The sequence below is a fragment of the Stegostoma tigrinum genome, chromosome 26, assembly GCF_030684315.1.
Source record: "Stegostoma tigrinum isolate sSteTig4 chromosome 26, sSteTig4.hap1, whole genome shotgun sequence".
Classification (NCBI taxonomy): domain Eukaryota; kingdom Metazoa; phylum Chordata; class Chondrichthyes; order Orectolobiformes; family Stegostomatidae; genus Stegostoma; species Stegostoma tigrinum.
In genome coordinates, this window is record NC_081379.1 from 40,364,806 (window position 1) to 40,388,526 (window position 23,721).

General features: G+C 56.8%; 2 protein-coding genes across 4 annotated transcripts in view; one reads left to right on the top strand and one right to left on the bottom strand.

The window, feature by feature from the left end:
• The window catches only part of LOC125464168 (citron Rho-interacting kinase), a 197,615-nt gene extending 193,597 nt beyond the window's left edge, over positions 1-4,018 (bottom strand). For 2 of the 3 annotated variants that reach the window (XM_048556312.2, XM_059655121.1), the window contains exons 1-2: positions 1,082-1,103; positions 672-781 (exon numbers count right to left, since the gene is read on the bottom strand). In XM_048556312.2, coding sequence (XP_048412269.1) covers positions 672-767 — 96 coding nt within the window. In that variant the 5' untranslated portion in view covers positions 768-781; positions 1,082-1,103. Of the gene's footprint in view, positions 1-671; positions 782-1,081; positions 1,104-3,989 lie in introns of those variants that run through there. The other variant, XM_059655120.1, reaches the window with a different exon arrangement.
• A 10,205-nt stretch (positions 4,019-14,223) lies between these two features.
• Positions 14,224-23,721, top strand: part of LOC125464345 (BICD family-like cargo adapter 1) — a 102,901-nt gene continuing 93,403 nt past the window's right edge. Inside the window, 2 exon segments of the mRNA XM_048556667.2 lie at positions 14,224-14,864; positions 14,867-14,952. Of these exon segments, the coding sequence (XP_048412624.2) occupies positions 14,753-14,864; positions 14,867-14,952 (198 nt within the window). The 5' untranslated portion in view covers positions 14,224-14,752.

The window sequence follows — 23,721 nt, forward strand, 5'->3', positions numbered from 1 at the left end:
TAAAGAAAAAAGAGAGGATCTGTCCAATATCTGACACTTAGTCTGCAGTTCAATATTAATAGGGTGAAAAAATGCCTGCAACTTTTATGTGTTACCTGATAGTATTAGTGGAACGTTTTCTCCAATAAGTGCTCAATACTTCAACTTTCAGCTGATATCACAACTTGTCTGGCTATTTTTTTCTGCACTAAGATATTATTTTCATGTAAGTTTTAAATCACTCTGTTCACTCTAATATTGCTGGTAACTTTGTAAATTCTAGCTACCTCAAGAACCTCACTAGTCTTTTGACAAAAAGCTCCAGAATAGTACATAACATTAAATTGCCTTGACTTCCACACCACCCATAAATTCACAGTGGTGTCACTGGGATGATTAGTGTTCATGCAACAAACAAATCACTTACACCTGAGAGCAGACAGTTACAGAAATTTCATTATTTGACTCAAGATAACATCTAACCAGGTAAGTATAATTTTGAGGTATCAAGTAGTCACACAAAAAAACAAAATGCAAGCCTTCTTTTAAAGCCAATGTTAATCTCTTATCCACAACAATTATTATTTGTGCACCAATCTTCCTGCATCTTACATCTGACTGAGATGATTAACTGCATTAAATCTGTCTTGGCAACTTCTCAGTCTTCAGCATCAAAACGTTGACTCACCAACCTGAAAAAATAAGTTCATTCTGGAACAGCGATTGGTGATTGGTTCACCTGGTCCAATGTCCATAAGGCAACGGCCGCCATATTTAAACTTCAACATTGCTCCCAGTTTTACTAAAAAGAAAAATGAAAAGATTATTTTCAGAAACAAAAACTGCAGTTAAAAATATTCCTTTTCCCCTCACATGTTTTACCTCTGTAGAAATCAAAGCAACAAGACGAAGAAATTGAAAGTTCAAATAACGATGATCCATAATAGCAAACTCAAGCATTTCCATATTTGTCGTATCATCTATTAAAGACAGTAAAACTAGCTCCAGTTTGATCTACTGGAGAACTTCTGAATTAGACACGGTATGAGCTAGATTCAGATTAATGACTCCACTTTCCCCTTTTAAAATATAAACGTCTCACTTGCAGAAGTCTCTCAATGCAAGAAGTATCATCCTCGGTTATGTGCTCAAGTCTGTAGAGTGGAAACTGAATCCCTGCTTTCTGGTTCAGCTGCACTGAGCCAAGGTTGGCACCAAGTGGTGAGAAAGAATGTCCCAATCCAAGGAAAACATTTCTTTCAACTCTGTAGTTTAAATTATATTGAAAATGAAAAAGAGCAATGGCTAAATCTACCGAAACAACTGTTGCACCAAAACCGACTAATACCTTTCCAAAAAGTCACTTTTCTGCAGAATTCTTTCTAACGTTTTACAGTTTCTCAGAGTCATAAAAAAAAAATACCTACTGAAAAGAGAAAACAAATCGCCTAAATTACATTTAATAAATGCTCTAATTTCAGCTCCCCAACATTGGTTTTTGTTCAGAAAAATTAACAAGTTTACATGCTCCACTCTCAGTCTTATGCAAAGATGACTAACCATAAGATTAGAATTCAAAATCACACATTCTGCAGGCAAAGACGATGCTGGAATGCATAAGAAATATTGGTCAGTTATACCAGGAGAACAATGTGCATTCATTTTGCACCACTCCATCTACAGAGTATGAAAAAAATCAGCCTAAAATCAGAAACCTTTCCATCTTTGGAAGGAGGTTTAACTCGGAGGAGAATTTGTTGCAAATTAGATAAATGTTTGAAATTGAAACTGACTGGCAAACATGGAAGCTCCTTTTGAAATGGAAAGCAATAGTAAGATATCCTCAATTAGTTGCCATTGGTCATCTCACAGTTGAAGTGTTCAGGCATCAGATTGTTCTATTAGACCATAAGACACAGGGGTGGAAGTAAGGCCATTTGGCCCATCAAGTCCATTCCACCATTTAATCATGGCTGATGGGCATTTCAAATCCACTTACTCACACTTTCCCCAGGGCCCTTAATTTCTTGCAAGATCATGAAATTATCAATCTCTACCTTGATGACATTTAACGTCCCAGACTCCACTGCGCTCCGTGGCAATGAATTCCACAGGCCCACCACACTCTGGCTGAAGAAATGTCTCCTCATTTCCGTTCTAAATTTACCCCCTCTAATTCTAAGGCTGTGACCACGGGACATAGTCTCCTGACCTAACGGAAAAGACCTCCCAGCGTCCACCCTTTCTAAGGCATGTTCCAGGACCATCTGAAAGTACTGCTGATATGGATCAGCTTTGCTCATTGGAATTCAATACATGACTTGTTCGATAGACTCTGGATCGGCTGGCGTTGTTCAACTTGACATTCAATTTGGACAAGTTTGATTTTCCTTGAATGATTTTATCACCACAGTGCTGATGAAATTGTGCAACTGTAGCTGCAATGGCATGATCCATAAGTACATGGAGAAAAGCATTGTCGATGGCTAGTTGCAAGGTATGGGAATAACCATGGACAGATCCCCATCACGCTTGCTAACACATGACAATGGTACTTGCAGGATTGTGTACAGAAGCCAAGAGGAGCCCACCAGATCCCTTCTTTGCATGATATGGTGTTTAGATTTTCAGCCAGATTCTCCACTCTGTTGCTCTAGCATACTTTTGGTTTCCAGAATTGTAGGCCAACATTTCCTATTCTTAACAGAATAGCAAATAATAGTCATGTACTTTTCTGTAGTTAGTTATCCAGCAGCCAGTTGCAATAGCTACTGTTATAATGTATTCTAATTTTTCCTGACAAAGACTTCACACATCCCTCAACATTTTCCAGGTGCAAAGTTACTGTCTGTCTCATAGGCACACAATATTCAGGTTCTACAAATTTCAATGCAATGACAAACTGCGCCCTCAGTGACACTTATTGACAGTGGATCCACAGTGATGATAGTAAATATCAGTTTCATTTTTTTTGATATACAACATCACATTTTCTTGAACTGCCAGAAACAGTTAGTTTCATTTGATTTTTGCCTTCTTTTTCACTTGAACCTTAAAACCTCTAACAGCTGGTCCACCATCAGAATCACTAGGCTATTACACATTTTTGCAACTTCTAACCTTCAAAACAATAGCCCACAAAATAGCTTTTCATTGGGGTAGAAAAGCTACATGCTCGTAGAATGTAATCAGCCAATCCAGTACACACAACTGATGAACACTGCCAAACCTGGCACACACATGTGGTGATCACAGCCAGACTTTGTCAAGTCTAGACATACCCATCAAGCACACCTGGTGATGACAACCACTCCCGCAGACGGCTGTGCCACCAGTTCCTGGTAAAGCCAGCCGTTCACAGTAGCAGCTGCATGACAGCAGCCCACCTTAGTGACAGCAACCAGGTCTGTGAAATTGCCCAATGACAGCTGCCCTCTCCAGTAAACCGACCCAATGAATGGGGCTCTCCTCCATAAACACACCAGTGAGCATGTCAGATGACAGCAACCACCCCCAGTTGAATGTGCTCAAAAGAATCTTGTGCCCTATGACAGCAGTCATGGACAGGGAACACAACGTGGGCTAGGAGCCTTAGTTGGTAAACACGCCTAGACATTCCCAGTCCAGTGGTCATACTCAGTCTGAGGAAGGGTCACCAGTCCCGAAATGTTAACTCTTTTTTTTCCTTCACAGATGCTCCCAGACGCGCCGAGCTGTTCCAGCGATAATAAAATGTGAGGCTGGATGAACACAGCAGGCAAAGCAGCTTTGCCTGCTGTGTTCATCCAGCCTCACATTTTATTATCTTGGAATCTCCAGCATCTGCAGTTCCCATTATCTCTGAGCTGTTCCAGCGACTTTGTTTTTATGCCCAATCCACACTTCCACTTCCAGCAGCCGTGCCCATTAAATGCCCTGGTTCCCGTGAACATGCCAAGCAAACGCACTCCAGTGCCAGGGGCCGTGCCCCGTGAAAGCACCCTGTACCGGACGGTAAGCTGATTACCTACTGAGGCTCCGAACTGCCCAGCACCGAACTCTTCACTTCCCGCCTGAACCTAACGGTTCCTTCAAACTCCGCTCCAAAGCACGTCACCCTCCTCCCATTGGCCAGCAGGCAATATCACGTGGCACACATCGACACGCCGATTGGTCCTATCCGCCTGGCGCAGTGAGAGTACTCCTCCAGCTGATTGGGCGGAAGCGGCGTGCCAGTGGTCTCCACGGTAACGGGGACGCAGGTAGCCTGCCTCCGCTGGAGGTGTGTGTGGAACTGGCCTAGGACTCAGAGCCCCGACCTAACCCGACCTTTTCAGCATGGCCTAGCTTCATCAAGAAAGAATGCCAACAGTCATTCCAGTTTCAGTTGAGTAGTATAATAACTCTTATACTAGAAAAAAGTTTCTTTTTTTCAAATAATGAAATACTTTGTCGTTAACATCCGCAGAAAATTTTACAGACAATCGCTCTCTTTAAACTTGGAAGAAAAGCTGGTTGGAGAGAAGCGCGTTAATTCGCAACAAACCGAAAGAGGGAGACTTTCAAAGTGACAAGACTTCTCAGACGAAAAAAATCAAAAATACTTGGAACTGAACGTAAAAAACCCCAAAAAAACTGCGAATGCTATAAATCAGGAACAGAAACAGAAGTTGTATCAGAGATAATGGGAACTGCAGATGCTGAAGAATCCGGGATAACAAGGTGTGGATTCTAGGCCCGAAACGTCAGCTTTTGTGCTCCTGAGATGCTGCTTGGCCTGCTGTGTTCATCCAGCTCCACACTTTTGTTATCACAGAAACAGAAGTTGCTGGGAAAGCTCCACAGGTCTGGCAGCATCTGTGAGGAGACTTCTGAGGAAGGGTCACCGGACCCGAAATGTTAACTATGATTTTCTCTTCACAGATGCTGCCAGACTTGCTGAGTTTTTCCAGCAGCTTCTGTTTGTGTTGAAAGTGAACGTATTGATTATACTCGAGCCCCATTTTGCACGCAATTCAGAGCAGTATGTCATTCACAAGTTTTACTACATTTTCCTTCCTGACTTGGTAAACTTGGGTTTATTTTTAATATTGTGATTCCACTGTACTTTTTCCTTTCCCAATAATTTATCAATTCATGGTGATTTGTTCAACTAGTAGCTCTCTCCTATTCATTCAGCGATTTAGTCAAATAAGACTCTAATTTACATATTAGATGTTCCCACCACTGGACCCTGTCACTGTTCATCCAACCACATCAATCAAAATATGGGGAAGATCAAATATTATGGTTAAGAGTGTAACTGACTCCCTCAACCACAATTGACTGTAATTAAGGATATTAAAGTAGAGATGATCAGTAATTTAGCTACTTGCAACTGCAGAACTGGGCTGTGCATGATGAGTAGTCCTAGTGCAAAATAACAACTTAATATATAGTAATTTTCCTTCAATACAGGAAATGTCATGTGTTCTGCCAGACTACAAATGTAACACGCTCTGATGAAATGGTTAACCTAGACAATCGGAGATATGGACTTCTTAAAAATTCCTGAAGGAATAAAAGATGAATAAAATACGCAACAATAGATTGATACACCAAGAATAAAGCCATTCAGCTGTTGTGCCTGCTCTACCTGTTTCATCAGCTAGCTAATTAGTCATAGACACCTACCCATTCCCCACAGAGCTAAAAATACAAAACTGTAGAAAAATTACAACTCAGAAATGGCCATTCATCCCTATATGCCTGCACAAACTCGTCACCATTCTAATCCTACTTGCCTGTACCTGTACCTTATAGGTTACAGCACTTCAATTGCCAACCTAGGTTCCTTTTAAGTGAGTTGAAGGTTTCTACTTTATCACCAAAATGGGCTGCAAATTCCAGACATCACCACCCTCTGGGTGGAAAAGTATTTTCAATGTCCCCTGTAATTCTTCTATTAATGACCTTATATCCGTGGCTGCTGAAAATTGACATCTCTGCTAAATCAGATATTGTCTGTGCACGCTGTCTAAGCCTTTCATTATTTTATGCAACTCAATTAAGTCACCCCTTAGCCTCCTCCCACATTTTATTCTAAAATGGTTGACACATACAAACAGCAAGGGACTAAAAACTGAAACCTGTGGAATGCCACAGGGAAATGCTTTCATTCACAAAAACATCCTTCCCCCTCCCCATTTCTGAAGAAGGGTCCCAACCCCCAAAACATCAACTGTTCTGCTCCTCTGATGCAGCCTGACCTTCTGTGTTCCCCCAACTCCATACTGTGTTGTCTCTGACTCCAGCATCTGCAGTTCTTGCTATCTCTTTCAACTATGACCTTTTGTTTTCTGTCACTGAGCCAATTTTGGATGCAACTCACTACATTCTCTCATAAACACTGGGTTTAATTTTTCTTAACAGCCTGCCATGTGGGACTTTGTCAACTGCCTTCCTAAGTCCATAGGGACAACATCTGATGTATGACTTAATGGAGCATTTTAACTTAACTTTTAACTCCTGCCTTTTGGCTTTAACTTTGCAAGTTGTTTCCGTTTAAATAGTCATCCAATGGTGGCGCAGTAGTTAGCACTGCTGTCTCACAGGACTGGTGGGGGTGTGGGTCTGGGATATTCTTTGGTGCAGACTTGATGGACTAAATAGCCTCTTTCGGCACTGTATTGATTTTATGATTATTTACCTACTGTAACTTTACCTACTCAAAACTTACTCTTGTGTTTTTAATTAAATACTGAAGATTAGTACAAAGTAGAAACATTTTGGCCTTATTCACAAATCAGCTCCTTCTCTTGTGCCTATAAATTATTTCTTTCCATGTTCTAGTTTAAAATGTATGTTTTGCAAAATTACTGGAGTTGAAACACTACTGTGCACCAGCTGAACACTAGCTAATCAACAACCAATCAACCCATAACTTTCCTGTGATCTCAGTGTTAGTTTTTTTTCTCTCTTCTCACGTTAACTAATGACCACTTCCTCTCTGGCCCACACTTGTCGGTGCTGGTCATTGTTCTGGGTCCTCCCCTCTCTCATTCTTTTAGGCACTGGTGACTGTTTCCAGTTCCTCCTCTCTCCTATTCCTTTTTACTCCTGTTCTATTTTGTCCCTTTTCACAATGCTGCTAAATCTAACTATGTTATGATCACTATCACCAAAATGGTCACCACTGCTACCTAATCTATTTCCCTAGCTTCATTTCCCAAGAATAAATCTAGAATTAAACCTTCCCTTGTTGAGCTTGTTATGGGCTAGATAAAACATTCTTTTGAATGTTATTCAGTAATTTTGTGCTGACTGCGTTTCACACTGCTTATATTCTACTTCGTGTTTGGTTCGTTCAATTGTATAAGCCCATAACTATACTGCGGGATACAAAGGCTAGTCAAACTCTTTTGGTGGAGACAAATTAATTTTCCCTCCAGTGAGTTCAATGAAAGCCAAAGTGTTGGCCAACAGTATAAGTGGAGGGTATATCCTGATTCCATTCTATAAAGACCATTTTGAGAGTGCCTTGTTGTCTTAACTAGTTGCAGTCAGGGTGATTAAGCAATTACCTGTGGTTGAAGTTGATTTACTTCTGTGGATTGATTTAGTAGGCGTGAAAGTTATAGCTTCATGGAAAGTCCAATTGAGGCTAAAGAGATAGAACAGTTGCAGAAACAGGTTCTTGATATTTTCTATCATAGCGAGTTTTGAGAAGATTTGTAGCTCAGGTTGAGGTTCTGGATGTGAGTTTGCTCGCTGAGCTGGAAGGTTCGTTTTCAGACATTTCGTCACCATTCTAGGTAACATCATCAGTGAGCCTCCGGTGAACCTTCCAGCTCAGCGAACAAACTCACATCCATTTTCTATCATGTACAGTGACCAGAGCAATGGCTAAACAATTTCCATCCTCTGAGGTCACAGTAATACTGCAAATGGATGTGGGGGCTGCTGAAACTCTATTTATGAATGAAGATAATTCAAAAGAGGTGTTTGGCATGTCTTCGTTAATTGAGGCTGAGGAAGCAGATCCAAAGGTCATCAAGCAAGCACAGACTGCTCATACTGAAGTTGAGTCTGAAGCAGGTCCAGAATGCTATTATATTTGTAAAAGAAGTTTTAATAAGGAAGTAGAGATATCCTCACAAAACTGTGGACAAAGAATGAATTACTGTTCATTAAATAGTAGCACTGCCCTGAAATCATAAGAAGACTTTGCAAGTAGCGCATGAAATTTCCATGGCAGGACATGTTGGAATATAGAAAATACAGGCATCAATAAACAGGTATTTTAGAATCATAGAATCATACAATGTAGAAGAGGCCATTTCCCCAAGGACTCTGCACTGATGTGTCAAAAACACTTGACCTTCAATTTAATAAAATGTGAGGCTGGATGAACACAGCAGGCCAAGCAGCATCTCAGGAGATGCTGCTTGGCCTGCTGTGTTCATCCAGCCTCACATTTTATTATCTTGGAATCTCCAGCATCTGCAGTTCCCATTATCTCTGACCTTCAATTTAATCCCATTTACCAGCAGTTGGCCCATACAATCATCTATGTCATTTATATAAATGACAAATAAAAGGGGACCCAGCACAGACCCTTATGATACGCCACTGGACACTGGGTTTCAGTCACTAAAGCAGCCTTCTGTCATCACCTTCGGTCTCCTACAACTGAGCAACTTTGAATCCACTGTATCAAATTGCCCAGGGTCCCATGTACAATTGACTTCTCAATAAGTTTCCTTTTTAGGATCTTGTCAAAGGCTTTGGTGAAATCCACATAAACTACATCAATTGTACTACCCTCACCTAGACACCTGGTCACCTCCTCAAAAAATTCAATCAGATTTTTTAGGCATGACCTCCCCTCTGATGAAGACATGTTGACTATCCCTGATCAAGCCTTGCCTCTCCAAGTGGAGATAGATAATTCTTTCAGAACTTTTTCCAACAGTTTCTCTACCATTGATATGAGACTCACTGGTCTGTAATTTTCTGACTTAAGTCTACAATCCTTCTTAAATATCAGAAGCAATCAGCTATTCTCAGTCCTCTGGCACCACCCACAAGGCCAAAGAAAAATTAAAACTTTGCGTCGGTGCTTCTGCAATCTTCTTCCTAGCATTCGACAGTATTCTGGGTGACAATTTGTCTCGATCTGGAGACTTGTCCGCTTTTAAGCCTGCCATCACTTCAAATACCTTGTCCTTTTCTCCATCAGTTTGCCCCATTTTTTCCCCTGGTTGGGAGTCACTGCGAGGTGCTTGAAGTGCAAGCTGCTCAGTTTAACAAGAAAGTATTACATGTTTAAGACTTAAAAAGGCATATACAATTCTGGAAAACAGGTTATACATGTCAGGTGGTAGGAAACATCAACATGTAATAAAATCACCATGTTTGATACCTGTTTCAGTCTTTGAAGAATCATTCAGTTAAGTGTTAGCAGATTGTGTGGGATTACCAAAAACAAATGCAGGTCATTAGTATATGCTGACAATTATAACTGTGATAACCCAATTCCCAGAGCTATTCCTTTAAGGACAGTTACAACTAGGATAACAGTGGAAAAGTTAATTCAGGTTTTTACTTGTAATGGACAACTAGTTAAGACACAATTTGATCATGGTTCTAACTTTATGTCTACAGTTTTCCAGAAGATCATTCGCAGCTTGGGGTTAAAACCATTGAAATCAATTGTGTGTCATTTACAGAGGCAGGGAACTTTGGAGAGATACCATCAAACTCTCAAGACCAAGGTTAAGGCATTCTGTCACAAATACCGACAGGATTGGGACAGCGGATTAGATGTCTTAATATTTACTACCAGAGATTCCCCAAATGATTCTTCTGGGTTTAGTCCATTTGGATTGATTTATGGTCATGAGTTTAGAGGTCCATTAAAACTGATTAGGGAGAAGCTTTTGAGCCACAGAGGTGAATCCTCAATATTGTAGTATCTGTCACATTTTTAGAAAGACTCACAGGAGTATGTAACGTACCACATATGCATGAGAAAATTTCACAAGTGAAAATGAAAGAATGGACAGATGAACATTCAGCAACTTTCAAGTGGGAGATGAAGTTCCGCTTTTGTTGCCCTTGCAAGGCAAACCTCTGAAAACAAAATTCAGGGTCCACACAAAGTATTCTAGAGGGTTAGTAAGTGACTTATCTGATAGGTAATCTTGACCATAGGAAAAAAAGATTGTTGTGCCACATGAGCACATTGAAGAGGTGATATTGAAGAAAATAAAAAGTAAGAGTAAGCAGAAACTGAGAGTGAGTGAGATGCCAGAAAGGAACACCACAGTGTAAGAGTAGTGGAAGATGATAAAGATTCTAAGAGTGATGTAGAAGGGGAATTACGAGCTTCTCAGTGAACCTCCTGAGGTTTGATTATCTAACTGAGAAATGGGTGACATTTAGACACTGTGTTCTCATATTCAAAGAAAGGATGATGGGAGGAACTTGTAAGAGTGGAGAAATGTATAAGGTAATCTGTAGAGATATCCCTGGATATGCTACATCAACTAGGCAAGAAATAGGAACATCCTTATTGGGTTAGCCCAGAAAAACAAACTCAGGTGGTAACAGTTGTGTGAAACCACTTAAACAGTGGCTTCCTCAGTCAATGCATTTGTGACCAGAATGGAACAGTATCTGTACTGACAGTCAGGTGGCACCAAAGCTGTTGGTAAGCAGGATTGCCATTCAATTCATGGTGGAGTTAACTTTCCAAGGAATGCAAACATCTGTCTGATGAGGGGAGCAGTTTCCGTGATGAATGTGTCCTGTACACAGACTGGAACTAATGGGACATTTGTAGGGTCATGGAAGTTCAGTTACGTAGTCAACACAGTTGACCTGCTTTGCATGCAAGATTTGAATTTTGTGCAAGTCTCTGTCCATATCTGTGTTATTTCCTTTCACCATGTACATACCTTTTCAATTCTCTCTAACTCTCCCCACTTCTCTCTCCCCTTTTATAGTGTTCCTTTCTGGCATTTCACTCACTCTCAGTTTCTGCCCAGTACCGAGACAATACTATATTGTCAAAGGGAAGTGCCTCTATTTATTTCTTACATTCTTTTCAAGGTTTATCTCCTACTTGAATCAATTCCTGTACTTAATCACTCTTTTGCCCTGTATTTATTGTTCACTGTCTTTCCTTATATCCATTTCAGTATCATACTGATTTGTTACTCAAGTTTTCCTGTACCAATATCTGACTCTCTATTGATCTATTTTCCCTCATATTTATTTCTCATTCCTTATATCTCCTTGCACTCATCATACAGTTTTATAGCACAGAGTGGTCCCATCATGTCCACCTGGTCATCAAGCAGCAATCTATTCTAGTCCTATTTTCCAGTGCCTGCCTTGGAGCCTTGTATCCTATGGCATTTCAAGTGTTTATTTAAATATTGTGATGGTTCCCACCTCTACCACCCTTTCAAGCAGTGAGTTCCAGATACCTACCATCCTCTGGAAGGATATTAAGGAAATTTTCTTTGAATCACCTCGAACCTTCCAGCTCCTTGCCTTAAGACTGCGTCCCCTGGTTATTGACAAAGGTGAACCTTTCTTCCTATCTATCCTATCAATGCCCCTTGTAATTTTGCATTTCTCAAATAAGTTCCTCCCCCAGCCTTCTCCATTGTAAGGAAATCAAATCCAGCCTAACTAGTATCCCTTCATTGCTGAAACACTCCAGCCCAAGCAACATACTGGTTAATCACCTTCACACCCTCTCTCCTGTGATCAAATCCTTCCTAGGGTGTGGTAACCAAAACTGCACACCATACTCCAGCTGTGATCTAAGACAATATACAGCTCTGTCATAATCTACCTGCTATTTTATTCAATACTTGACTAATAAAGGCCTGTTTATATCATCCTATTGTCTAAGGCTTTCCACCTTGTTATTTATCATGTCACAAAAGTTTGTGTCACCTGTGAACTTACTGATCAAACATCCTACATTCATATCTGGATACATTACAAACAGCAAAGGACCCAGCTCCAATCTGGTACACCACTAGATACAGGAGTCTTGTCACAAAAACACCATTCGACTGTCATCTTCTGCTTCCCACCACTGAGTAATTTTGAACATTGAACATGACAGCGCAGTACAGGCCCTTTGGCCCTCGATGTTGCACCGACCTGTGAAACCAGTTTGGCACCAATTTGCCAAATTTCCCTGGATCCTATGGAGTCTTACCTTCTTGACCAGTTTTCCCAGCAACAGCTTGTCAAACCCTGAATTGAAGTTCATGTAAACTACATCAACTGTACTCTCATACATACATCTAGTCACTTCCTCAAAAGATTCAACCTTTTCAGTCATGACCTCATCTTAAATAACCATGCTATTTATCATTAATCCTTGCCTCTCCAAGTGAAGAGAAATTCATCCTCAGAATTGTTTTCCAAATGTTTCCCTGACACCATGTTAGAATCACTGGCCTATAGTTTCCTAGTTTATCCCTACCATCCTTTTAAATAATGGCACCACATCAGTTCTCTGGCATCATTTTAAAATAATGTCAGGGTCCCTGTAATCTCCTCCCTTGCCTCCCACAGATGCCAAGGAAACATCTCATCTGCACCTGGGAACTTAATTTTAAGCCTGCAAAAACCACCAACATCTTTTTCTCAATTGTAAATTGTTCATATATGTCACAGTCCCACTCCATGATTTCAATACCGATATCATCTTTCTCTCTAGTGAATAGAGCACCTCACCTACATCTTCCAGCTCCATGCACAATTTGCCCCATTAATCCCTAATGGACCCTACTCTTTTCCTGGTTATCCTCTTGCCCTAATTGTATTCTCATTAACCTGTTCAGATGTGTTATGACTTAACTTTGGAACAGGTGGGATTTGAACCTCGATATACAAATTCTCTGGACTTGTTGGTACCACCTTTCATTTTCACAGGAACATGTTGGTCCTGCATGCTCACTATTCCCTTTTTAAAAGACTCTCGCTTCTCTGATGTTGATTTTCTTAGAAGTAGTTGGTCCCAGGCTTTAGCCAGATTCTTTCTTTTCATGTTAAAATTGGCCAACCCCCAAGTCAGAAATGTATTTCTGGTCTATCTTTGTCTCTTTCAATGGTGATCTTACATTTTACTTCATTATGATCACTATCACAAAAATGCTCTCCTAATGATGCTTCTACCATTTGCCCAACTTTGTTCGTTAAAATTAAGTACAGCACCACTTCCCTTCTTGTAGGACTTCCTACAAACTTTAAAAACTCCCACTACATTTTAAGAACTGTACCCCCTCTCAGGCTTTTAGGTTCTGTCATTGAATTCCTCTACTATTATTACCCTATTATTTTTACAGTTCTCAGAAATTTGCTTGTATATCTGCCCTTCTGTCTCTCCCTGACTGTTGGAGATCAGTACTAGGCTCCCAGCAATGTGTTTATCCCATTTTTTGATTTACTTTCAATACATAGTTCTCACTTGAGGAACCATCTAAGATATCATTGCTCCTTATTGCAAAAATTGACCACTTGGTCATGACCTCCCATTTTAAATCCCTCCACATCATGCGAGAAAATTCTCTACACTGGAACATTGAGCTGCCCTCCCCATGTCAGCGTGATATATTTTACTTCTCTGACTTCGTCAGTTTTTGTACTCTCAGTTTCTCCAAGTATTTAATTCACACTCTTTCCTTATGTTTATTTTGCACTTTATTGTTCATTAATTATTTTACCTTATCCAACTTTTGAAAATTCGTTCACAGGACGAAGGTGACGCAGGCTGAACCTGCATTTATTGACCGTCCCTAATTGCCCTGAAAAAGGTTTTGCTGAACTGCAGTCATGTGGGTGGGGTCACTTAAAACTCACTGTTATAAATTTCTTTCCATTTCCCGCAAATCATCTTTCCACAGTTACCTCACATTGTACCTCCCCCTGTATTTATGAGGTGTCTGCAACACATTTGCTGTACTTATCTGAAACTGATTCCATTCACACGCTATTTGTGATGGGTTATTTTCCTTCTGTCTATATTTGTCCTGTATTCGGTTTTTCCGATTCCTCTGTCGACCTATCAATCTGATGCACTCTATACACCTCCTCTATCCTCCCTTTTCTCCTGTCTGCGTGTTGTAGGGAGCTCTTGGCCTCTATTTACCTCTGATAGTCCCAGTCTCTGTCTGTCTGCTAAGGATGGGGACACTTGCTCTGTGCCAATGAGCGCGTTGCTGTGTGCAGGTGTCAGATTCCGTCAGAGGGGTGTGGACGCACTGGGTAGCAGTTGGAGTTCGCTCGCTCTCCGCAGCATCATGTCTCTAGCTGTATCCCAGTGAAGTATGGGCTCACCATCCCCGGCGGAGCGGGGCAGCAGCAGCAAGAGAGCCAGCAACAAACGGGACAAGAGCCCCCTGGTCCCGGGAGAGCAGCCGGACCTCACCAGCCCCCGGAACGAGCGCCTCTCGCTCTGGGACTGGGCCAGGAGGCCGGGGCGCCGCGGGAGCCAGGTCGCATGGGAGACGGAGCGCTGCTGAGCCGGGACCGGAGCCGATCGCGCTAAGAGGTGGAAGGCCGCTCCCCGAAGACCCTCCAACAACACCGACCCCCGCCCCACCCCCGGCACCGCCATTCCCCAGGTCCAAGCCGGAGCTATGGCGGCTCTGTGGCTGCAGGAGTTCCAGCAGCGGAGCGACGAGCCCCGCAGCCATACCCCGGAGACGAAGCCGAGCATCAGCCCAGCAGCAAGCGGCCGCCTGGCCCTCCGCCCGGCCTCCTGTTGGATGAACATTTCCCGATGCTGGCGGCCGAGCGCCAAGAGGCTCCGGGCGAGGAGGCAGCCGCTCACCCGGGCATCGAGGAGCTGCTGTCCCAGCTCCGGCAGAAGGACAGCGACCTGATCCTGGCAGCTAGCTGGGCAAAGCTCTACTGGAGAGGAACCAGGAGCTCAGCAGCCAATTCGAGATGATGCAGAGGGAGCTCACCGACAAACTGGAGGTAACTGAGGCGGGGGGCGGGCGGGATAACCGTCTTCTCAGGGGAATTGGTTACTCAGCCCGGCATCCCCCTGCTTCACTGGCCCCGTCAGATCCCTCCCCGTCCCCCCCCTACCCCCCTCCCCGTCCCCCCCCTACCCCCCTCCCCGTCCCCCCCCTACCCCCCTCCCCGTCCCCCCCCCTACCCCCCTCCCCGTCCCCCCCCTACCCCCCTCCCCCCTACCCCCCTCCCCCCCTACCCCCCTCCCCGTCCCCCCCCCACCCCCATCCCCGTCCCCCCCCACCCCCATCCCCCCCCACCCCCATCCCCCCCCACCCCCATCCCCCCCCACCCCATCCCCATCCCCCCCCACCCCCATCCCCCCCCACCCCCATCCCCCCCCCACCCCATCCCCGTTCCCCCCCACCCCCATCCCCGTTCCCCCCCCCTCCCCCCCCGTCCCTCTCCCTCCACTCCCCCTCCCTCCCCTCCCCCTCCCTCCCCTCCCCCTCCCTCCCCTCCCCCTCCCTCCCCTCCCCCTCCCCCCCCCTCCCTCCCCTCCCCCTCCCTCCCCTCCCCCTCCCCTCCCCCTCCCTCCCCTCCCCCTCCCTCCCCTCCCTCCCCTCCCCTCCCTCCCCTCCCCCTCCCTCCCCTCCCCCTCCCCTCCCTCCCCTCTCCCTCCCCCCCCGTCCCTCTCCCTCCCCCCCGTCCCTCTCCCTCCCCCCCCGTCCCCCTCCTCCCCCCCCCCGTCTCCCTCCTCCCCCCCCCCGTCTCCCTCCTCCCCCCCCCCCCGTCTCCCTCCTCCCCCCCCCCCCGTCTCCCTCCTCCCCCCCCCCCGTCTCCCTCCTCCCCCCCCCCCGTCTCCCTCCTCCCCCCCCCCCGTCTCCCTCCTCCCCCCCCGTCTCCCTCCTCCCCCCCCCCCGTCTCCCTCCTCCCCCCCCCCCCGTCTCCCTCCTCCCGCCCCTCCCCCGCCCCTCCCCCGCCCCTCCCCCGCCCCTCCCCCGCCCCTCCCCCGCCCCTCCCCGCCCCTCCCCCGCCCCTCCCCCGCCCCTCCCCCGCCCCTCCCCCCCCCTCGCCCCCCCCCTCCCCCCCCCCGTCCCGCTCCCCCCCCCCCCGTCCCTCTCCCCCCCCCCCCCCCGTCTCCCTCCCCCCCCGTCTCCCTCCCCCCCGTCTCCCTCCCCCCCCGTCTCCCCCCCCCCCGTCTCCCCCCCCCCCCGTCTCCCCCCCCCCCCCGTCTCCCTCCCCCCCCCCGTCTCCCTCCTCCCCCCCCGTCTCCCTCCTCCCCCCCCGTCTCCCTCCTCCCCCCCCGTCTCCCTCCTCCCCCCCCCGTCTCCCTCCTCCCCCCCCGTCTCCCTCCTCCCCCCCCGTCTCCCTCCTCCCCCCCGTCTCCCTCCCCCCCGTCTCCCGTCCCCCCTCCCCCCCCCCGTCTCCCGTCCCCCCTCCCCCCCACGTCCCCCCTCCCCCCCCACGTCCCCCCCCTCCCCCCCCGTCTCCCTCCCCCCCCCGTCTCCCTCCCCCCCCCGTCTCCCTCCTCCCCCCGCCGTCTCCCTCCTCCCCCCCCCGTCTCCCTCCTCCCCCCCCCGTCCCCCTCCTCCCCCCCCCGTCCCCCTCCTCCCCCCCCGTCCCCCTCCTCCCCCCCCGTCTCCCTCCTCCCCCCCCCGTCTCCCTCCTCCCCCCCCCGTCTCCCTCCTCCCCCCCCCGTCTCCCTCCTCCCCCCCCCGTCTCCCTCCTCCCCCCCCCGTCTCCCGTCCCCCCTCCCCCCCCACGTCCCCCCTCCCCCCCACGTCCCCCCTCCCCCCACGTCCCCCCTCCCCCCCCGTCCCTCCCCCCCCCCGTCTCCCTCCTCCCCCCCCCCCCGTCTCCCGTCCCCCCTCCCCCCCACGTCCCCCCTCCCCCCCACGTCCCCCCTCCCCCCCGTCCCTCCCCCCCCCCCGTCTCCCTCCTCCCCCCCCCCGTCTCCCGTCCCCCCCTCCCCCCCACGTCCCCCCTCCCCCCCGTCCCTCCTCCCCCCCCCGTCCCCCTCCTCCCCCCCCCGTCCCCCTCCTCCCCCCCCCGTCCCCCTCCTCCCCCCCCGTCCCCCCTCCTCCCCCCCCGTCCCCCTCCTCCCCCCCCGTCCCCCTCCTCCCCCCCCGTCCCCCTCCTCCCCCCCCCGTCCCCCTCCTCCCCCCCCCGTCCCCCTCCTCCCCCCCCCCCGTCCCCCTCCCTCCCCCCCCCGTCCCCCTCCTCCCCCCCCCCGTCTCCCTCCCCCCCCCCGTCTCCCTCCCCCCCCCGTCTCCCTCCCCCCCCCGTCTCCCGTCCCCCCTCCCCCCCACGTCCCCCCTCCCCCCCACGTCCCCCCCTCCCCCCCGTCTCCCTCCTCCCCCCCCCGTCTCCCTCCTCCCCCCCCCGTCTCCCTCCTCCCCCCCCCGTCTCCCTCCTCCCCCCCCCCGTCTCCCTCCTCCCCCCCCGTCTCCCTCCTCCCCCCCCCCGTCTCCCTCCTCCCCCCCCCCGTCTCCCTCCTCCCCCCCCCCCCGTCTCCCTCCTCCCCACCCCCGTCTCCCTCCTCCCCACCCCCGTCTCCCTCCTCCCCACCCCCGTCTCCCTCCTCCCCACCCCCCGTCTCCCTCCTCCCCACCCCCGTCCCCCTCCTCCCCCCCCCCGTCCCCCTCCTCCCCCCCCCGTCCCCCTCCTCCCCCCCCCGTCCCCCTCCTCCCCCCCCCGTCCCCCTCCTCCCCCCCCCCGTCTCCCTCCCCCCCCCGTCTCCCTCCCCCCCCCGTCTCCCTCCCCCCCCGTCTCCCGTCCCCCTCCCCCCCACGTCCCCCCTCCCCCCCCACGTCCCCCCTCCCCCCGTCTCCCTCCTCCCCCCCCCGTCTCCCTCCTCCCCCCCCCGTCTCCCTCCTCCCCCCCCCGTCTCCCTCCTCCCCCCCCCCGTCTCCCTCCTCCCCCCCCGTCTCCCTCCTCCCCCCCCCCGTCTCCCTCCTCCCCCCCCCCGTCTCCCTCCTCCCCCCCCCCCCGTCTCCCTCCTCCCCACCCCCGTCTCCCTCCTCCCCACCCCCGTCTCCCTCCTCCCCACCCCCGTCTCCCTCCTCCCCACCCCCGTCTCCCTCCTCCCCACCCCCGTCTCCCTCCTCCCCACCCCCGTCTCCCTCCTCCCCCCCCCGTCTCCCTCCTCCCCCCCCCCCGTCTCCCTCCTCCCCCCCCCCGTCTCCCTCCTCCCCCCCCCCCGTCTCCCTCCTCCCCCCCCCCCCGTCTCCCTCCTCCCCCCCCCCCGTCTCCCTCCTCCCCCCCCCCGTCTCCCTCCTCCCCCCCCCCGTCTTCCCCCCCCCCGTCTTCCCCCCCCCCCGTCTTCCCCCCCCCCGTCTTCCCCCCCCCCGTCTTCCCCCCCCCCGTCTTCCCCCCCCCCCGTCTTCCCCCCCCCCCGTCTTCCCCCCCCCCCGTCTTCCCCCCCCCCCGTCTTCCCCCCCCCCCCCGTCTTCCCCCCCCCCCGTCTTCCCCCCCCCCCCGTCTTCCCCCCCCCCCGTCTTCCCCCCCCGTCTTCCCCCCCCCCCGTCTTCCCCCCCCCCCGTCTTCCCCCCCCCCGTCTTCCCCCCCCCCCGTCTTCCCCCCCCCCCGTCTTCCCCCCCCCCCGTCTTCCCCCCCCCCCGTCTTCCCCCCCCCGTCTTCCCCCCCCCCGTCTTCCCCCCCCCCCTCTTCCCCCCCCCCCCGTCTTCCCCCCCCCGTCTCCCCCCCCGTCTCCCTCCCCCCCCGTCTCCCTCCCCCCACGTCCCCCCTCCCCCCACGTCCCCCCTCCCCCCCACGTCCCCCCTCCCCCCCACGTCCCCCCTCCCCCCCACGTCCCCCCTCCCCCCCCCGTCTCCCCTCCCCCCCCGTCTCCCCCTCCCCCCCCCGTCTCCCCTCCCCCCCCCCGTCTCCCCTCCCCCCCCCCGTCTCCCCTCCCCCCCCCGTCTCCCCTCCCCCCCCCCGTCTCCCCTCCCCCCCCCGTCTCCCTCCCCCCCCCGTCTCCCCTCCCCCCCCCGTCTCCCCTCCCCCCCCGTCTCCCCCCCCCCCCCGTCTCCCCCCCCCCCCCGTCTCCCTCCCCCCCCCCCGTCTCCCTCCCCCCCCCCGTCTCCCTCCCCCCCCCGCCTCCCTCCCCCCCCCGCCTCCCTCCCCCCCCCCGCCTCCCTCCCCCCCCCCGCCTCCCTCCCCCCCCCCGCCTCCCTCCCTCCCCCCCCGCCTCCCTCCCCCCCCGCCTCCCTCCCCCCCCGCCTCCCTCCCCCCCCGCCTCTCCCCCCCCGTTGCGCCCCCCTTCCCCCCCCGTGCGCCCCCTTTCCCCCCCTTTCCCCCCCCCGTTGCGCCCCCCTTTCCCCCCCCCGTTGCGCCCCCTTTCCCCCCCCGTTGCGCCCCCTTTCCCCCCCCGTTGCGCCCCCTTTCCCCCCCCGTTGCGCCCCCCTTCCCCCCCCCGTTGCGCCCCCTTCCCCCCCCCGTTGCGCCCCCTTCCCCCCCCCGTTGCGCCCCCTTCCCCCCCCCGTTGCGCCCCCTTCCCCCCCCCGTTGCGCCCCCTTCCCCCCCCGTTGCGCCCCCTTTCCCCCCCTTTCCCCCCCCGTTGCGCCCCCTTTCCCCCCCCCCGTTGCGCCCCCTTTCCCCCCCCGTTGCGCCCCCTTTCCCCCCCCGTTGCGCCCCCTTTCCCCCCCCGTTGCGCCCCCTTCCCCCCCCGTTGCGCCCCCTTCCCCCCCCCGTTGGCCGTGGCCCCCTTCCCCCCCCGTTGCGCCCCCTTCCCCCCCCCGTTGCGCCCCCTTCCCCCCCCCGTTGCGCCCCCTTCCCCCCCCCCGTTGCGCCCCCTTCCCCCCCCCCGTTGCGCCCCTTCCCCCCCCCCGTTGCGCCCCCTTCCCCCCCCCGTTGCGCCCCCTTCCCCCCCCCGTTGCGCCCCCTTCCCCCCCCCGTTGCGCCCCTTCCCCCCCCGTTGCGCCCCCTTCCCCCCCCCGTTGCGCCCCCTTCCCCCCCCCGTTGCGCCCCCTTCCCCCCCCCGTTGCGCCCCCTTCCCCCCCCCCGTTGCGCCCCCTTCCCCCCCCCCGTTGCGCCCCCTTCCCCCCCCCGTTGCGCCCCCTTCCCCCCCCCGTTGCGCCCCCTTCCCCCCCCCGTTGCGCCCCCTTCCCCCCCCCGTTGCGCCCCCTTCCCCCCCCCGTTGCGCCCCCTTCCCCCCCCCGTTGCGCCCCCCTTCCCCCCCCCGTTGCGCCCCCTTCCCCCCCCCGTTGCGCCCCCTTCCCCCCCCCGTTGCGCCCCTTCCCCCCCGTTGCGCCCCCTTCCCCCCCCCGTTGCGCCCCCTTCCCCCCCCTTCCCCCCCCGTTGCGCCCCCTTTCCCCCCCCCGTTGCGCCCCCTTCCCCCCCCCGTTGCGCCCCGTTGCGCCCCCGTTGCGCCCCCTTCCCCCCCCCGTTGCGCCCCCTTCCCCCCCCCGTTGCGCCCCCTTCCCCCCCCCCGTTGCGCCCCCTTCCCCCCCCCCGTTGCGCCCCCTTCCCCCCAACACTACCCCCGTCAATACCCGCACTACACCCATCAGAGGCCCACCCCACACCCCCCCGCACGCACACCTCCCCCCCCCCCGCATGCACACCCCCCACGCGCGCACACCCCCCCCGCGCACACCTCCCCTCCCCCCCCCCGCGCACACCTCCCCCTCCCCCCCCCGCGCGCACACCTCCCCCTCCCCCCCCGCGCGCACACCTCCCCCTCCCCCCCCCGCGCGCACCACCTCCCCTCCCCCCCCGCGCGCACACCTCCCCCTCCCCCCCCCCGCGCGCACACCTCCCCCTCCCCCCCCCCGCGCGCACACCTCCCCCTCCCCCCCCCCGCGCGCACACCTCCCCTCCCCCCCCCGCGCGCACACTCCCCCTCCCCCCCGCGCGCACACCTCCCCCTCCCCCCCCCGCGCGCACACCTCCCCCTCCCCCCCCCGCGCGCACACCTCCCCCTCCCCCCCCGCGCGCACACCTCCCCCTCCCCCCCCGCGCGCACACCTCCCCCTCCCCCCCCGCGCGCACACCTCCCCCTCCCCCCCGCGCGCACACCTCCCCCTCCCCCCCCCGCGCGCACACCTCCCCCTCCCCCCCGCGCGCACACCTCCCCCTCCCCCCCCGCGCGCACACCTCCCCCTCCCCCCCGCGCGCACACCTCCCCTCCCCCCCGCGCGCACACCTCCCCCTCCCCCCCCGCGCGCACACCTCCCCCTCCCCCCCCCGCGCGCACACCTCCCCCTCCCCCCCCGCGCGCACACCTCCCCCTCCCCCCCGCGCGCACACCTCCCCCTCCCCCCCCGCGCGCACACCTCCCCCTCCCCCCCCGCGCGCACACCTCCCCCTCCCCCCCCCGCGCGCACACCTCCCCCTCCCCCCCGCGCGCACACCTCCCCCTCCCCCCCCGCGCGCACACCTCCCCTCCCCCCCCGCGCGCACACCTCCCCCTCCCCCCCCGCGCGCACCACCTCCCCCTCCCCCCCCCGCGCGCACACCTCCCCCTCCCCCCCCGCGCGCACACCTCCCCCTCCCCCCCCGCGCGCACACCTCCCCCTCCCCCCCCCGCGCGCACACCTCCCCCTCCCCCCCCGCGCGCACACCTCCCCCTCCCCCCCCGCGCGCACACCTCCCCCCTCCCCCCCCCGCGCGCACACCTCCCCCTCCCCCCCCCGCGCGCACACCTCCCCCTCCCCCCCCGCGCGCACACCTCCCCCTCCCCCCCCGCGCGCACACCTCCCCCTCCCCCCCGCGCGCACACCTCCCCCTCCCCCCCGCGCGCACACCTCCCCTCCCCCCCGCGCGCAACACCTCCCCCTCCCCCCCCGCGCGCACACCTCCCCCTCCCCCCCCCGCGCGCACACCTCCCCCTCCCCCCCCGCGCGCACACCTCCCCCTCCCCCCCCCGCGCGCACACCTCCCCCTCCCCCCCGCGCGCACACCTCCCCCTCCCCCCCCGCGCGCACACCTCCCCCTCCCCCCCCGCGCGCACACCTCCCCCTCCCCCCCCCGCGCACACCTCCCCCTCCCCCCCCGCGCGCACACCTCCCCCTCCCCCCCGCGCGCACACCTCCCCCTCCCCCCCCGCGCGCACACCACCCCCTCCCCCCCCGCGCGCACCACCTCCCCCTCCCCCCCCCGCGCGCACACCTCCCCCTCCCCCCCCGCGCGCACACCTCCCCTCCCCCCCGCGCGCACCTCCCCCCCCCCCCGCGCGCACACCTCCCCCTCCCCCCCCGCGCGCACACCTCCCCCTCCCCCCCCCGCGCGCACACCTCCCCCTCCCCCCCCGCGCGCACACCTCCCCCTCCCCCCCCGCGCGCACACCTCCCCCTCACCCCCCCGCGCGCACACCTCCCCCTCCCCCCCCGCGCGCACACCTCCCCCTCCCCCCCCGCGCGCACACCTCCCCTCCCCCCCCGCGCGCACACCTCCCCCTCCCCCCCCGCGCGCACACCTCCCCCTCCCCCCCCCGCGCGCACACCTCCCCCTCCCCCCCCGCGCGCACACCTCCCCCTCCCCCCCCGCGCGCACACCTCCCCCTCCCCCCCCCGCGCGCACACCTCCCCCTCCCCCCCCGCGCGCACACCTCCCCCTCCCCCCCCGCGCGCACACCTCCCCCTCCCCCCCCGCGCGCACACCTCCCCCTCCCCCCCCGCGCGCACACCTCCCCCTCCCCCCCGCGCACACTCCCCCTCCCCCCCCGCGCGCACACCTCCCCCTCCCCCCCCGCGCGCACACCTCCCCCTCCCCCCCCGCGCGCACACCTCCCCCTCCCCCCCGCGCGCACACCTCCCCCTCCCCCCCCGCGCGCACACCTCCCCCTCCCCCCCCGCGCGCACACCTCCCCCTCCCCCCCCGCGCGCCACACCTCCCCCTCCCCCCCCGCGCGCACAACCTCCCCCTCCCCCCCCGCGCGCACACCTCCCCCTCCCCCCCCGCGCGCACACCTCCCCCTCCCCCCCCGCGCGCACACCTCCCCCTCCCCCCCCCGCGCGCACACCTCCCCCTCCCCCCCCCGCGCGCACACCTCCCCCTCCCCCCCCCGCGCGCACACCTCCCCCTCCCCCCCCGCGCGCACACCTCCCCCTCCCCCCCCCGCGCGCACACCTCCCCCTCCCCCCCCGCGCGCACACCTCCCCCTCCCCCCCCGCGCGCACACCTCCCCCCCTCCCCCCCCCGCGCGCACACCTCCCTCCCTCCCCCCCCCCCGCGCGCACACCTCCTCCCCTCCCCCCCCCCCGCACGCACACCTCTCCCTCCCCCCCCCCGCACGCACACCTCTCCCTCCCCCCCCCCGCGCGCACACCTCCCCCTCCCCCCCCCGCACGCACACCTCCCCCTCCCCCCCCCGCTCGCACACCTCCCCCTCCCCCCCCGCACGCACACCTCCCCCTCCCCCCCCGCACGCACACCTCCCCCTCCCCCCCGCACGCACACCTCCCCCCTCCCCCCCCGCACGCACACCTCCCCCCTCCCCCCCCGCGCGCACACCTCCCCTCCCCCCCCCCCGCACGCACACCTCTCCCTCCCCCCCCCGCACGCACACCTCTCCCTCCCCCCCCCCGCACGCACACCTCTCCCCTCCCCCCCCCCGCACGCACACCTCCCCCCTCCCCCCCCCCGCACGCACACCTCCCCTCCCCCCCCCGCACGCACACCTCCCCCTCCCCCCCCGCACGCACACCTCCCCTCCCCCCCCGCACGCACACCTCCCCCCCCACCGCACGCACACCTCCCCCCCCCCCGCACGCACACCTCCCCCCCCCCCCGCACGCACACCTCCCCCCCCCCCCGCACGCACACCTCCCCCCCCCCCGCACGCAC